This window comes from Eschrichtius robustus, chromosome 14 (assembly GCF_028021215.1).
Source record: "Eschrichtius robustus isolate mEscRob2 chromosome 14, mEscRob2.pri, whole genome shotgun sequence".
In the NCBI taxonomy this organism is placed as follows: Eukaryota; Metazoa; Chordata; class Mammalia; order Artiodactyla; family Eschrichtiidae; genus Eschrichtius; species Eschrichtius robustus.
The window spans coordinates 22,585,481-22,601,818 of record NC_090837.1 but is presented as its reverse complement, the minus strand read 5'-3'; the positions used below and the strand labels follow the sequence as shown (position 1 = coordinate 22,601,818).

The window sequence follows — 16,338 nt, the reverse complement described above, 5'->3', positions numbered from 1 at the left end:
GGCCCTGTGGCAGTGGCAGCCTAAGCAGGGCTTGTTACCGGCCCTGGGTTCCTGGCAGTGGCGTGCTTGAAGCTCAGGCCTCAGGTGGATGAGCCTCGCAAGCCTGTGCTTTTAGTCTCTCATTGCTCCACCTGAGGCCACCACTGAGTTTAGAGTTTGGAATCTGCGGCCAGTTCCCAGGATCTTCACAGCAGGTGGGGAGGGCAGGCCAGTGTCCACACACTGTCTCCTGTGTGGTGCAGGCCATCTTTTTCCATCAGTCTTTTAGGCTGAAGAAAAGCAAAGTTCCCCTAAGTGATATCGGGAGAAAACTGAAAATCCACATCTCCTGCCGTTTGTCCCTGTGGATATGCCCAAAGCTGATCGTTTGGTCAGCTTTCCTTTGGTGAGAGTTCTCAGGGAGGCTTGCATTCCTCCCTCGAGTAGAAAGGGCAGACTCTGCAAGTGCACAGGCTCGTTTTCTGAGAGCTCTGACATCGGAGATGTGTTCACAAGAGGCCTGGGGCCCCATAAAGATCCACCACGAGGCAGAGCCACTTTCAGTGACTGGGGTCGAGGTTGCCCAGGGAGAATAATTCCTACATCAGGACCAACCACCAATAAAAGACCCATCAGCAAGCGCTACAGCAGAAGACATGCATGCGGTTAATAAGAAACCAAATCCTGAACATCTGCAGTGCGGAGAATCTTGAGTTCCAAGAAGATATGGTAGAGAATTGGACCTTCCACAATTCAAGAGTCAAAAGAAACAGGAGACCAGGTGCCCTGGAGCGAGCTACAGCCTGTGTTTGGAGTAGCAGGGCCCAGGGTGTTTGATGCTAACCCCAAGGGCAAAAGCTCATCCTTTTTAGGTTAAGCAACAGACACTTCTTGGTCTTTTACCCTGTGCCAGGCTCTTTGTGGGATTCTGGGCATTGAGCAGGAAAGAAGTCTGAGGCCTTGGCTGCCCTCTAGTGAGGGAGGCACTTTAAGTAAACAGTTACAGTGTGATGTCACAAGAGCTGCACCCATGGGGCTCAGAGGCAGGCGGCAGGCCAGGCAGTGCGGAGGGAGTGACACCCAAGGCAGTGAGAGTTAGAGGAGGTAAGGCGGGCTGTGGGGAGACGCAGTGTGTTTCCGCAGCAGGTGGGCAGGCTCACCTATAGAGGCTCCTCCTAGTCAGGCTCTGGGGCTGGAGTGTTGAGTTTGCTAAAAGCCAGGAAAGTCACATCTTATTCTAAGAGCAGACACAGAGTCGTTCAGGGAGAGTGGGGCAGGTCAGATCTGTGGTTTATTGACTAGAAAAGTCCCTCTTATGCTGCGTGGAGACCCTACCAGGGGCAGGCGGGGTGGACTAAGGAACCCCCAGGGGGAAGTGTTTTGTGACTCACGTGGGAAGTCTGGTGTCCTGTACAGGGTGGCAGCAGTGGAGATGGAAAAACAGTGGATGGATTTGGAAGATGGAATCAGCAAAACTTAGTAAGCAGTTGAGTGTAGGGGTGAGGGCAAAGGGTTGTAGTTTAGCTTGGCCCCCTGGGGGGCGCTAGCAGGGCACCTCCCTAAGGAGGGAGCCCTGGTTGTAGGAATGTGAGGACTGCATGGAGGGTAGGCCCATGCACCTGTATCAGCCTGAGCAAGAACAGTGAGCTCTGCCCCGGGAACAGCGGCAGAAGGAGCTTGGGGACCCTGCTGAAGCAGAAAGCTGATGCCAGGTTGTGGAAACTAAGCCCTGGGACTCTGGTGCCATTTTGGATTCTCCATGATCATGGTTTCTGCCACCTTGGGTCATACTGCTGTATCAGTGTGCCAGAGGAGAGCTGCAAGAGAACACTCTCTCGGGTAAGAAAGGAAGAGACCTCAGCGCCCTCACCCTGCTCCTTGCTAAGCAAGATCTCTTCCCCCAGGACACCAGCAAGTGTGTACAGACAGACACTTCTAGGAGGTCCTGGCTTGTATCTTTCTTGGGGCTCCTGGCACACAGTTGGCCCTCTTAAGTAGTTGTCAAATTGAACTGTATACAGTTGACCCTTGAACAACACAGGTTTGAACCATGCAGCCCACTTATACACGGGGTTTTTTTCGGTAGTAAATATTACTGTGCTACACATCCCAGTTGGCTGAATCTGTGGATGCAGAACTGCGGGTATGGAGGACCTTGGAGACAGAGGAACCGAGATTACGGAGGGTGACTGAGTTACACACGGATTTTCCTTCAACTGCGCAGAGGGTTAGCACCCTAACCCCCACGTCGTTCAAGGGTCAACTGTAATTGAATATACCAGGAACCATCTCATTTAAACTGCAGTGTGCGTATTCCTTAGTAATCATTTTCCAGATCAAAACGTCGATCTGTGGCCCCATCCCTCACCCTCTTACGTGAGTTAGAGCCAGGGAGTGGTTAGGGGGTGAGATTCCTATCATGCGAGTGTGCCATGTGCACGGAGCCTTGGGTCCCAAAATTTCTCCCATGGAAGGGATGGTAGGGTGTGGACAGGAGTTGCTGCAAAAAGGGTCCGGTGTCAAAAAAACCTGGGGATGCCGGGTAGCTAAGAGCCTTATCACACGCAGCATTTCTCAAAGGACACTGACTGGGACAGTCTCTCCTCCCCTGGCACCTACTACAGGGATGTGGGATAAGTGACTCCTGGTTGGTAGTTTTTTACTCATTGGCCCTCAGAACCAAACGCTCGGACCTTTCCTGATGACTCCCCCAGCCTCTTCAGAGAGGCCTGTGCCAGCGCTGCTGGCAGAATGGACGCTCCGTGAGGACGCGCGGCCACCATTCTGCTCACTGTGTGTACCCTCCAGGCCTGGCACACATAGTAACTGGTTAATTACTACCGTTGAACAAATAAAGTAATAAATGGCACCTCAAATAGAACTAAACTCTACTGCCACCTACTATGTTAATTTGTGGAGTATGGGCCGCGCCCAGGGCAGTCTGCTCTGTTAGGCTTTACGGGGCACAGACACCGGTCAGAGATGTACCTCCTGGCTCCATAGACCCCGGGGCAGGTTAGCCTGGTACCCAGTCAAGACATTTACATGTGAGATGTTAGTGCCATTTGACTCCGCAGGGCCACTTGTAGCGATTTAAAGGATAGATTCCACCAGAATGCTAGTACAAGAAGATAAATACAGCACTGTTCATAATAGAGAAAATGAAGAAATCCCCTGAATGCCTGTCAGAGGGACAGTCTTAAGCTCCATATAATGGAAGAATATATGTAGCTGGTAAGAAGAATGGACATTTTTCTGCATCACTGCATATAATATTGTTGAGTAAATGGTTGAGTTAAGGGGGAAAATGGCAGAGTTGAGAACATTATATACATCCAATTTATTTTTAAGTATATTTTGGTATATGAGTGTATATAAACCTAAGCATTTTATTGCTGCTAATATATGAGTTTAAAAAAAATGGAAAGATATAAACCACACTATTATAAAGCTGGGATATAGGGAGGTAATAGGTAGATTATCTTTTGCTTTCAATTTCTCAATTATTTTAAAATTTTCATGTCAAGCTCATATTACTTTTATTAATAGCAAAAATACTAAAGATGGTCACACTTGCGGGGAAAAATGCATCCCAGAAAGTGATAAGTGGCAGAGGAGAATCTTGATCGGTATTAGAACTAAGAGAGGGATAAGAGCTGCTTTTCACTAAAGAGAGGCACTTACCGGTCTTATGCGGCAGGCTTTGCACATGAACTTGACCTTGAAGAATCAGTAGGCTAGGTAAGATCAACTCATTATAGTCCACACTGGAGACCTTTGTGCACGTGAAGGATCACGCAGAGGGTTACTCTGAGACTGCCTGCCTCCTCCTAGCCAGCTCACCAATGGGCCACTTTATCCAGAAGTTAAATCTGTTGACAGATTTGTCTTTTACTGTCTGTGTCATCTTATCTTGTCATTACTGCAGATAAATTAAGAGTTGAGTGGGTTTATAAGGAGGGGCATTAAAATCCTATGTGGATTGTATTAAGATTCTTAATAATCTTCATATTCTTTGGCCCTGGGCCTCCATCCTAAGAAAATTGGAAATGTAAGCCAAGATTCATTCAACGTGGCATTAATTACAAGAATAAAGAAAAAACTGGAATAGCCCAAATATCAAAAAGATATGAGTAGCGTATCTGAAGGGATATATCACAGCCTTAAACATATCAACAAAAAAATTTAAATGACTTGTTAGAAGCTTACGATAAGTACAAAAAGACCAGAATGGGAAATTATATTCAATAGAGGCAAAAAAAAAAAAAAAAAAAAAGTCTGCTTGAAGCCCCCATATGCCAGAACTTCCTGTGAGAGGTTGAAGACACAAGCCTCCATATCAGTGCTAACAGTCCAGCTTCCTGGGTTATCCTCTGGTCAGGCGTTTGGGACAAAGGAGATTTGGGGCCATCTTTTGGGTTATTTCCGATTAAGGTTGTATGCTATTGAAAGTTTTCCTACAATAAAGATTAGGCACTGGGGACGCCACCTCCAGTGCTTGACGAAGAAACGGATAAACGGGGAAATGGAATCTGCTCCCAGGGGCTCTGTGGAGTAGCTATGGGGTGGGACCAAGCCCCGAACCAAGTCTGGGTGTAACTGCACACACCGGGGAGAGCACCAGGTCCATTCCTGATTGGAATTCCTGAATTTAATTGAAACCCAAGCAGACTCTAGGCTGTAGGTTTTCTCACCCACAAGGTGGTAATGGGACTATTCTTATCAGAATGCCCCCCATGCATCCAGAAATTCACAAGCCCCCTGCATTGAGAGTGTGGAGTCTTAACCACGGGACTGCCAGGGAAGTCCCAAGACTCAAACATATTGATAGAAGCGCTTTCTTAGGGGAAAACCACATCCACATTCAGGGAGCAGTAACCCAAGAGTACGGTCCAGGCAGGTTTGCTTTCAATTAGAATAAACGTTTAGTGAATAACCATAGGAGTCTTGCATTGCGATAAGTGCCAGCCACGTAAGATCCTGTCTTCTAGAGCTTGACCTTTTGTACTTTGCAAGATGTAAGTCTGCAGATGTTTGTGCTTTTGCTACGTGTCTCAGTGGCTGTGACAACTGTCTAGCCTCAGGTCTCAAGCCCTGGAAAGGTAAATGAGAGACCATGACAACCTTTTTGTTTTAAGAATTTCACTTTTTTATCTATTTATTTATTTATTTTTGGCTGTGTTGGGTCTTCGTTTCTGTGCGAGGACTTTTTCTAGTTGCGGCAAGCGGGGACCACTCTTCATCGCGGTGCGAGGGCCTCTCGCTATCGTGGCCTCTCTCGTCGCGGAGCACAGGCTCCAGACGCGCAGGCTCAGTAGTTGTGGCTCACGGGCCCAGTTGCTCCGCGGCATGTGGGATCTTCCCAGACCAGGGCTCGAACCCATGTCCGCTGCATTGGCAGGCAGATTCTTAACCGCTGCGCCACCAGGGAAGCCCCCATGACAACCTTTTATTCCTCATTCTGCTGCGGGGCTTGTGGTCACCTGCTGGCTGGTGCCAACCTGTCCTGGCCTGATGGAAGCAGCAGCGGTGATGAAGGGTGGGGAACACCTGTGTGAGTGGGGTGAGGGGAAGGGCAAGCAGAGGTCAGTAGGCAAGGCCTTCAGCTGCTTCTGGGAGGCCTTGCCAGGACATCCCACCTGCTTTCTGCTGCTCACACCCTTCTCATGCTCTTCTTCCCAATCCGGTCTGTGCACAGGTCAAGGGTAACTGCCCTCTCCAGCTGAAGCCCAGTGACCAGTGACCTTCATCTAGCAACAGGCACCAGGCTGCATCTTTCTCAGCCTTTTGTTGAAACAGCCTTATTCTGAGAAATTTGGACATTGGGTGTGTGCCTTTATAAAGATAGGGTTTTGAAATAATATTCCAGCCCAAGCTTGACTGGAGAAAACAGTGAAAGATCTAACATATGAAGACATGTTCAAGGATGCCTCATCAATTTTTAAACTGAAAATGTGGGGCAAGGGGGAAAGTATGACCAAGTAGTGTTCTATGTTTTCATTTGTTTTGGGAATAGTGTGATCAACGTGTCGTTCATGGCGAGGAATGGCCATATTCATGGCCATTTCATGGCCTATTGTCAATCCCAAGCCTTGCTCCTGACAGGCGAGTTCCTGATGTAATCCTGACTTGCCTCCTGTCCAGTCCTGAGTGCAGGAAATACAACCTTACTTTAACAGCAGCTTACATTAAACATAACTTTTAAAGTAAGCCGACTGTGAGAATTATCATTTTCTCAAAATATTAGTACTTTGGACCCTGTGCATTAACCTGGTTGTGTCTAAAGTTGAGCTATAAACAGGATTAAGCACCTTATTCTTGACCTGCTCTTTTCACTTGAGAAACCTGGAGATGAGTCCTCCCTCCTAGATTTTGTCTAAAATGTCTTTTAAAACGTGCCTAGCCCATGGGGGTCATGTCTGGCCTCCAGATCCCTGTGACTTCTGCCTCCTCGTGAAGCCAGGGGGGCTGGAGGCGGGAGCAGGCGGCAGCCAAGGCTTGCACTGCCCCGGGGCCTGCAGCCTCTTGTCCCGCGGCCTCCAGGATCTCCAGATGCACCCCGTTGAAGCTCCCAAGCAAGAGGGAGCTGCACGCACAGTCCCCTCAGGTGCTGTTTGATGTGCTCAAGCAGGGAACAAAAGCCAAATAAAGGAACGAGAAGTCCTGTTTATTTCCTCGTTTGTGGTGCTGTCCCTCAGGGCCCTCTGCGTCCCTGAATTTGTGAACACGGCTGGGCTACCCCGTGAGACTGGCACCCACTTGCTGTTAGTTAACTCTGGAGCCCCCGAGGGCCTGTTGACCTCAGGCAAAGGGGTCTGTGCCCCTAAAGAGCTTTATGGAGGAAAGTGACACCACCTGGCCCCGAACTTTCTCACTGGGCCATCATGTCCTCTCTTGCTGGAGGCAAGTGACAGCTGTTGCAGCTCTTTCTGCGTCGCTCTGGACAGTCCCTTGCCTCCTTGAGTGGCCAAGACTGGGAACTGGAAGGGACCCTAGTCCTCATGACACAGGCTCCCTCCTCCTTTTACAGATGGGGAAACTGAGGCCGGGGCTGAAAGAGACTGACTCGCCCACCACTGGCAGCTTGTCTGGCAGAGATGGAGACAGCGCCCAGGGGCCCCTCCTGATGCAGCGTGCTGGCAGGGAAACGGGGTGGGACGGGCAAGCGGCAGAGCAGACTAAATACATCGAATCTCAGTTCAACAGGAAAGGGTCCCCAGCAGAACAAGGACAGCTTCTGCAGCACAGCACTCAGGTGTCTGACCTTGTTCAGTTGAGGAGGACTTTGCTGCATCCCTGACAATCCACTGCCCTGCTTATTTAGTACCAAGTACAGGGAGCTGTCTTGTTGTAGAAGCTGTGAGGTAAGACCGCCCTCTGGTGGCTGATGGAGCCATTGCTCTAGCCACATTCTGGTCTAAGGCTCAGTGTTGCTTTCCTGTGCGGAAGGAATTCAGATTTTATTCTTTCTCAAGCACTCTGGCTCACAGAGACTTTCTTGATCTCTGAGTACTAGCCATCATTTGCCCATCTTATAGGGGGTTTGGTTTTTGTTTTGAGCCCTCCCCCCACCCGTTAGAGGTGTCTCGCTTCCCTAACGAGATTCAGGTTCCTATAAGCAAGGATTATGTCTTACGTCTTGTTCTTCCTCAGCTTCTACCTGTTGTCCCCTTAGCTGGACATGAAATTAGAAGGTTCACTGGGGTGGAAAGGAATCCTTTCCTCCAAAAGAGAATCCCACCCCTTCTCATTTGTTCCTAAAACGTTCTAATCTCATCTCTGATCAGTAGTTCCCCAAGTGGTTGAATCATCAGAATCCCTCAGAAAACCTTCAGAACTCAGTTTCCTGGGCCTTACTCCAGCCCTGCTGAATCAGTCTCTGTGGTTTAAGCCAGAAAATCTGCTTTACAAACTTCCCAAGTGGTTTCTGATGTGCAGCCAGGTTTGGCAGCCAACTGCTCTAAATCCCCACTTACAATTATTTCTCGTAGCTTTTCCCCCGACAGCATGTCCAAAGGTCTTTAGCTTATGTCACTTATTAAAATTGACCGTTTTGAGATTCCTTCGGAAATATTCAGTACGTTCCTCTAACTGCGGTGCTGGATGATGTGGGGAGGAAGCAGGACCGCAAGAGAAGGACCAAAGGCATTTGCTTTAGCTGCCAACGGCCCTGTGTTCATAGCAGAAAATACTGAAACCAATACCTTTATGCTGACTGGGCAGGTTGCTGATTTGTAGTTTGATTTTAAGATTTAGGCTGGATAGGGAGACAAAGGTTAATTGAGTACCCAGCTATTTATTTTCACCATTTCTAACTCATTTGGTTCCCAGGATAACTGTACAAGGTGCTATTGCCCACCCCCACCCCCCTTTTTTTTTAAACAGATGGGCAAGTTGAGGCTTAGGAAAGTTAGTAACTCACCCAGTCACATAAATTGGTGACTGTCAGATTCTGCATTCGAATACAGGTCTGATTTCCAAGTCCAGCTTCGGAAAGGTAAGGACCAGGGTGCCAACCTGCTCTTTTTCACTCTGCCAGGCCAAGCGAGCCGTGCAGCGGGGAGCCACTGCAGTCATCTTCGATGTGTCTGAAAACCCAGACGCTATCGACCAGGTAAGCTCCTCGGGCCAGGCCAATGCTGCAGTGTCCCTGAGAGAAGCACCTCCTTTACTTAGCCTGGCTTCTCACGGTCATGTCACCCTCATCCTCAGGGCCCTTGCGCTTGTCTGCCCTCGTTAGTTATCCGTGTTTGCACATCACACTCCAAGGCAAGTGTATCAAGAGGGGTAAGAGCCAAGAAGTTGAGGGTTGGTGAGGCATTTTCAAAGACCCTTCTGGGGTCCCGCTCCATCCTAAAAGGGGCATCATCCTCAGCCTCGTCCTTCTGGGAGCTCCAAGCCTATGATGCTTGAGGAGTTTGAGGATTTCCAAAAGGGTATTTCGTGTTCTTTTCCTCCAGCCTTTCTTTCTCTCTCCTGCTTCTTGAAGTAATTATGTCTTCTAACCAGGACCTCCTCTCCTTCCTTAGCTAAACCAGGGGTCAGAAGACCCACTCAAGAGGCCAGTGGTGTACGTGAAGGGCGCAGACGCCATCAAGCTGATGAACATTGTCAACAAGCAGAAAGTGGCTCGAGCAAGGATCCAGCACCGCCCTCCTCGAGTGAGCCTCCGCTGGCCACGCCGCCACCTTCCCTGCTGCCGCCTGTGCCTTAATCCCCTTTGGGCTTTGGCCTTTTGCTCCTGCCTTCTTTCCGTCTACAATGCTGATGCGCCCCAGGTTCCTGCAGGTTTAGATCAGACGTAAGGCTGGAGGCCAGGGAGAAAGTTCACCCGGCTCCTCTAGAGGGGATTTGAAAAGTCCTTCCAGAGATAGGTGATTTGTGACCAAATGTCTCTCCCACCCGGCATCCCCTCTGGGTAACCTCCTGTCCTTTTTTCTCTTCTGTCCCATCTCCCTGTGAAAGGCTAACTGAGGAGCACTGAAGGGAAGGACACCCCGCACTCAGCTTCCTGTATCTCCCTCCTTCTGTCTGGCCTAGACTAGAGGATAAGGCCTGTGCTTCCTTCTTCCTATGGGGCAAATGCATTACTGAAACCCCCTAACTTGTATTTGATTCTGGAAAAGTAAGCTTTCAACAGGGATTGGGGCTCACGACTTCCAGGTGGTTAATGAATAGCTTCATTTTTTAGGCTTCTCTTAGGTGTATTAAAGGGACACTGCTGGCATCTTTTGCCCAACCTCAGGCTGAAGATTCTAGGAACCTGGGACAGGTGCCCCACAGATGGTTTATTTCCTCCTCACGAATGTTGTAATATTCACATAGAGGATGGGTCTTTTGCACAAAATATCCGGATACCCATAGCGTTGAATTAGCAAAACTCCATTCCTGTTGGCTAAACACGTCCCAGATGAGGTAACTTTAAGGTTTTAGGAGGCAGTGTGCCATGAGGAAAAGGTAAGAACTAAAACTAGAGGGAGTTTGCAAAAGAACTGACTTGCTGGCTGCTTTTTAAAGGAAAAAAGAGCGCTTTGGTAAATATGACTCATTGTAGTGGAAGCTGATATTTGTGGAAGCAGCATACAATTTTCTGAGTTGTTGTAAACCATTAATTATATGGTTAGTAATCACTGTTCCCTCAAAACATGACACTCACTCCTTTGTCCCATAAATGTGATATTTGTGTTTATTTGGAAGGGCCGCTCCTACCGGTTACGGTGAACTTTGCGCTATTCTGCAGGGAGCGAGGCTCTGTGAACAGAGTTCTCTTGGCTGTTAGGAGGCCTGGCTGAGACCGCTGCGGCCTCCCCGGGCCACACTGCAGGGCACTACCTGGGCCTGGATAGCACACTGTGTGTGTGTTAGCAGAACCCCACATGTGCCCTGCAAAGGAGGGGAAATGCAGCCCGGTGGCCCCATCCTTCTCCCGACCAGGGCTGACCCAGCCCATGTGCCAATCCCCAGGCTGAAGAGAGCTGTGACTCACTGTGTCTGTGTTCTGTTCCAGCAACCCACGGAATACTTTGATATGGGGATCTTCCTGGCCTTCTTCGTCGTGGTCTCCTTGGTCTGCCTCATCCTCCTTGTCAAAATCAAGCTGAAGCAGCGACGCAGTCAGGTAACTCAGAGCAGCCTGTGAGTGTTCATCCCTGCTGCCCCTTTGCCGGTGCAAACCTGGTCCTGAGCCCTGCAGCCTGTTCCCAGTGGCCTAGAACCAACAAAGATGGAGAAAAACCAGAGCAAAGCTTATAGCACTGTGTCATCTCTGTTCCGAAAGGGCCAGTCCTACAAAGGCCGAGCCCTGGGGCCGTTTCCAGCCAGGGGTTTTTCCAAAGAAATGTTTAAATGTCAACCTGGAGCCCTAGAGCCCTGCTCCTCAAATATGATCTTGGGACCAGCAGCATCAGCATCACCTGGGAGCTTTTGGCAGAAACGCAGAATCTCAGGCCCCACCTCAGACCTGCTTCATCCGACTCTGCATCTACCAAGCTCTCCAGGCGATTCTCAATAAACAGAGTAGCCGCCCTAGTGCCCCAGCCGGCACACCACTGTGTGCTTGTAGGAAGGAAGGATTTGGGGGTAGAGGGCAATGGGAGGATACTCGGGAATCTAGATCCTCAGAGGTGTAGCAGTGTGATGTCCACAGCGAGAGACGGTGGACCTGGGCGCCGAGTTCTCTCGAGGATGGGTGGCCATCACCAACGGAGCAGCAGCTGACGTTTGTCGAGCGGGGCTGGTTTGCCAAGTGCTGGGCACCCCCATGCATGGTCTCATTTGCCCTCAGAACATTCTCCAATGAAGGGAGGAACCCTTAGCACAGAGCAGAGTTGGCCAAATAATTAGAGTAGACCTCTGCTGGTACTGCTGCTTAGGCTCATGTGATGGACACTTGGGAGTCTAGAAGATCTGTGCTCTTGTGCTGTGGCCTCTGAATCTTTAGTGATTTCTCAGAAGTCTGTCCTGGCCTGATGGAGACTAGTGTTTGGCCGACCATGGCCCCAGGGGTGACTACTGCTGTTAACATGTCCCAGACCCTAACATGGACCACGTTCTGCTGTGCAGAATTCCATGAACAGACTGGCCGTGCAGGCCCTGGAGAAGATGGAAACCAGGAAGTTCAACTCCAAGAGCAAGGGGCGCCGGGAGGGGAGCTGCGGGGCCCTGGACACGCTCAGCAGCAGCTCCACGTCCGACTGTGCCATCTGCCTGGAGAAGTACATCGATGGAGAGGTAACGGCAGAGGCGGGGCCAGTCCTGGTGGGGATGAGGTAGACAGGCCCGCAAATGGAAGGGGAAGGGCTTTTCCCACAGGGGAAGGGCCGAGCCGCCTAGGTCTCCAGGGGATGTCCTGAGACCTTCAAACTGCTATTCCCCCCCTCCCCCCCGGAAGGGGGTGGCCACACACACAGACACTCTCTCCAGGGGACCGAGCTGAACATAGGTGATTTCGGAAGTTGATCAGAAACACATAATGGGCCAGAAAACGTCTAGTTTTAAGAACATTTACACTTAATTTCAGAATTGCTCTTCTGAAAACTCTGGCGCTTGACTTGATACAAACCTCTCTTACAAAGCTGTATGGAACGTTTACGTTTTTAAAGAGAGAAGGGATGTGATGTCCCCTTTTTCGTTCTAGCTTTTTTCTGAAAATTTCAAACTTTCAGAAAAGTTGCAAGAATCAGACAATGAATGCTGCATCATTCACCTAGAATCACCCATTGTTAACATTTTGCCACATGTGCTTCATCTCCTTCTGGATAGAGGCGTGCATATACACACACATTTTGGGGAGTGGGGAGCAAACCACTTCAGAATTAGTTGCAGGCATCTGATGCCCCTTTGATGAAAGTGTCCCGCCGCTGTGTAGACTGTTGGATGAAAAAAGAGGTTTTGCAGAGGCCTTCAGATGAATAGTCTCACATGGTCTCTACCTGCAGACTGCCTGAGTTCTCATCTGGGCCCAGGAGGGTTCTAGCTTTGTGATCTTGGGCAAGTGACTTTATTCTCTGTGCCTATGCTTGTGACATGGGCCCGAGACTGACCTGTACTCCAGGTGATCACAAAGGTTACACAAGAAAATCCAGGTAGGACTCTTGCCACGGTCAGGCACAGCCTTAGATGTTAGTTTGAATGTTACTGCATTGAGCTGGTCAGAGAATGGAAAATCAAAGTAAAATTAGCAAGTTTGGAGGGTGCTTTGGGCTCAGGAACTTTAGAGGTGGTTCTGCCTGCCTCAGAACCCCATTACCTCCTCTCCACGTCGGGTGCTTTGTTATTAACTGTGTGCCCCCAGGTGAGTGCTGAGGGTCCAGTGAAGGGGAGGACGGGAGAACTTTGCCCCCTTGCTGCCCCACCTGTCAATCATGAGTCCCGGGCATCTTCCTTTCTACCCGCCGCATTTTGGGTATCTGGAGCCAGCCACCATCCCAGAAGTGCAGAAGGTTTTGGGGTGTGTGTAGCCTTCCTTCCATACCCCCAGGCTCACCATTTGCACTAGCATACAGCTCTGGCGGTCCTGTGTGTGTGGCGTGGGTGTGAGTGCCCTCCTCACAAGAAAGGAGCTTGCTTCCTCCCTCAACACCAAGCACTGTGGTTGGAGCTGGCTGATGGTCCGTGTCTTTCTCCCTAGAACCCGTGTGTGGGCCCTGACTCCAGGGAACAGAGCCCACTTATAGCTAGAGATGGGGAGGGGGAGCCTCTGGGCACTGCCACAGTGAACTGGGCTCCTTGGTCCACTCCAGGCTCCACGGGAAGAAGCACGTGCAGGGCTGAAGACAGCACCGCCCTCTGCCTGTGCCCTCCCTTCAGGCTGTGTGTCCTCTCTCCCTCCCAGGAGCTGCGGGTCATCCCCTGTACTCACCGCTTTCACAGGAAGTGCGTGGACCCGTGGCTGCTGCAGCACCACACCTGCCCCCACTGTCGACACAACATCATAGGTAATTCTCCGCTGCCTCTGTTGTTGCTGGAGTGTCACTGTCTTTACCGAGTACCCAGCAGGAGCAGGACACGTGCTGGGGAGCGAGCAAACCACCGCAGCATTGCCGCCTGGACTTCGAGGCGTGGGGGCTTGGGGTTTGGAGGCCTCTGAAGAATCACCCTGAGTTTGGGTTCTGGCTTTGACATGAACTGGCTTCCTGACCTTGGGCCAGGCACCCGGCCTCTCCAGGCCCTGGGCGCACAGTCTCTTCAGCGGGATGACAGTGGTGACGCTTGCTATGCCTGGTACCTCGGGGTTGTGATGCTGCTGCTGCCTCCCTGTGGTGGTGGATGAGGGCCCGGAAGCCAGGGTGCCCTCCAGGTAGCTGTTCTCCCAAGAGGGAAAATGCCTTTCCTCTCCGTGTCCCTGTTGCTCTCTCGAGCCTTATGCCGTGCAGAGCAGCTGGGAGGTGGGAGATGGACCCTGACAGGAGTGACCACCTTTCCAGTGGAGAAGCACGAGGCCTCTACCCGCGTGGCCGGGTTTGGTGGCAGCTTAGAAAGGGCCATGGTCGTGAGACTGGGCACCTTGGCGCCGGCCGCCTCAGTCTGTGCCCGCATCCGCCCCTCGAGCCCTTGGCCCCAGCGTGCTCGCCCCCCTGACCGCGTTTCCTCCGCCTCTCCCCAGAACAAAAGGGAAACCCGAGCGCCGTGTGCTTGGAGACCGGCAGCCTGGCGCGCGGCCGGCAGCAGAGGGTGATCTTGCCGGTGCACTACCCCGGCCGCGTACACAGGGCCAGCGCCATCCCCGCCTACCCCACGAGGACGAGCATGGACGCCCACGGGAACCCTGTCACGCTGCTGACCGTGGACCGGCGCGGGGAGCAGGGCCTCTTCCCGCCGCAGACCCCCGCCTACATCCGCGGCTACCCGCCCCTCCACCTGGACCACAGCCTGGCCCCTCACCGCTGCGGCCTGGAGCACCGGCCCTACTCGCCGGCCCCCCCCTTCCGCAGGCCCAAGTTCGGCGGCCGCAGCTTCTCCAAGGCAGCTTGCTTCTCCCAGTATGAGACCATGTACCAGCACTACTACTTCCGGGGCCTCAGCTACCCCGAGCAGGAGGGGCAGCCGCCTCCCGGCCTCGCCCCCGGGGGCCCGGCTCGGGCCTTCCCCCCGGGCGGGGGGGGCGGCAGCGGCCTGCTCTTCGCCCCCGCGGTGCACGCGGCCCCGGCCTCGCACCTGGAGAGCGGCAGCGCGTCCAGCTTCAGTTGCTACCACGGCCACCGCTCGGTGTGCAGCGGCTACCTGGCCGACGGCCCGGGCAGCGACAGCAGCAGCAGCAGCGGCAGCTCGGGCCAGTGCCGCTGCTCCTCCAGCGACTCGGTGGTGGACTGCACGGAGGTCAGCAACCAGGGCGTGTACGGGAGCTGTTCCACCTTCCGCAGCTCTCTCAGCAGTGACTACGACCCCTTCGTCTACCGCAGCCGCAGCCCCTGTCGCGCCGGAGACGTGGGGGGCTCAGGCCGGGGGCCCGTGGTGCGCCTCGAGGGCTCCCCGCCCCCCGAGGAGCTCCGGGCTGCGGCCCGAGGCCCAGGTGCGGGGCGGGGAGAGCCCTGGCCTGGGCCCGCCTCTCCCTCGGGGGACCAGCTGTCCACCTGCAGCCTGGAGATGAACTACAGCAGTAGCTCCTCCCTGGAGCCCCGGGGGCCCAACAGCTCTACCTCAGAAGGGGGGCTCGAGGCCTCTCCCGGGGCCGCCCCGGACCTCAGGAGGACCTGGAAGGGGGCCCGGGAGGGGCCGACGTGTGCCTGCTGCTGTGAGCCCCAGACCCCCGCCCCAGACCCCGGAGCGGCAGCGGCCGGGGGCGGCCTCTTGTTCCTGGGCCCCCCGCCCTGTGAGGGCTGCAGTCCCCAGGGTGGGGAGTCACAGCCGGGGAGCTCCCAGGGCCGCTATGGCCTTCACCCGGACCATTTGCCCAGGACAGATGGGGTGAAGTACGAGGGCCTGCCCTGCTGCTTCTATGAAGAGAAGCAGGTGGCCCATGGCGGGGGCGGGGGCGGGGGCGGGGGCGGTGGCTGCTACACCGAGGACTGCTCGGTTCGCGTGCAGTACACGCTGGCCCAGGAGCTCCCGCCCAGCTGCCACCCCGGGGCCCGGGACCTGAGCCAGCGCATCCCCATCATTCCGGAGGATGTGGACTGTGACTTGGGCTTGCCCTCCGAATGCCAAGGGACCCGGGGCCTCGGCCCCTGGGGTGGGACGCTGTCAGGTCCGGATGCCCTGTGGCCCCACAGGGGCCTGGGAGCAGCCCAGCAAGAAGAGCGGGTTCCGTGCTGCCTGGCCAGGGCACCGCTGTCACCTCCCTGCCCTCCAGAGGATGTGGGGGCCCCTGGGGCCAGCTCCCCCAGCGCCCCCCAGGACACTCAGGACTCCAGCGCCACAGCCGCTGAGGCTGCAGGTGAGAGCGGGCGGTGACAGTAGGCCAGGATCTGGGTCTTCTCTCCGCACAGTCACTTTCTGAGTGACTTTCTTGGTGCCCTTGGCTTTAAACACCATCCATACCTGATGATCTCCAAGTGTTACTCCCCAGTCCAGCCCTTCCTCTGGGCTCCAGACCTGCTGGGCCCTCTGCTTCCATGAGCTCTCCCCCAGATGCTGCAGAAGCATCCCACTTGATCCTGCCACAGCAGCGTCTCGAGTTCCTCCCTCTGCACCCCCTTCTCCAAGGCTCCCTACCCAGATGCTCAGACCAAAAGCCCAGGCCCCAGCCCTGAGCCTGCCCTGCCCCTCACGCTCCAGGGTCCTGGGCTTCTCAGCCTGTCTGTGAGAACCACATGTGCTGGTTTTCCCCTGGTCCAGAAAGTTGAATCCCCAGAAAAATGAAACTTAGCAAAAGACATGCAAAACCCAAGTCCAGATTTTTTATTATTAGATTCAGCAGAC

At 53.2% G+C, this 16,338-nt stretch overlaps 1 protein-coding gene across 1 annotated transcript in view; it reads left to right on the top strand.

The window, feature by feature from the left end:
- ZNRF3 (zinc and ring finger 3) overlaps nt 1-16,338 on the top strand; it is a 148,455-nt gene that overhangs the window by 127,746 nt on the left and 4,371 nt on the right. The window contains exons 3-8 of the mRNA XM_068563441.1: nt 8,519-8,593; nt 9,009-9,140; nt 10,487-10,597; nt 11,542-11,709; nt 13,313-13,415; nt 14,084-15,853. Coding sequence (XP_068419542.1) covers nt 8,519-8,593; nt 9,009-9,140; nt 10,487-10,597; nt 11,542-11,709; nt 13,313-13,415; nt 14,084-15,853 — 2,359 coding nt within the window. The remainder of the gene's footprint in view (nt 1-8,518; nt 8,594-9,008; nt 9,141-10,486; nt 10,598-11,541; nt 11,710-13,312; nt 13,416-14,083; nt 15,854-16,338) is intronic.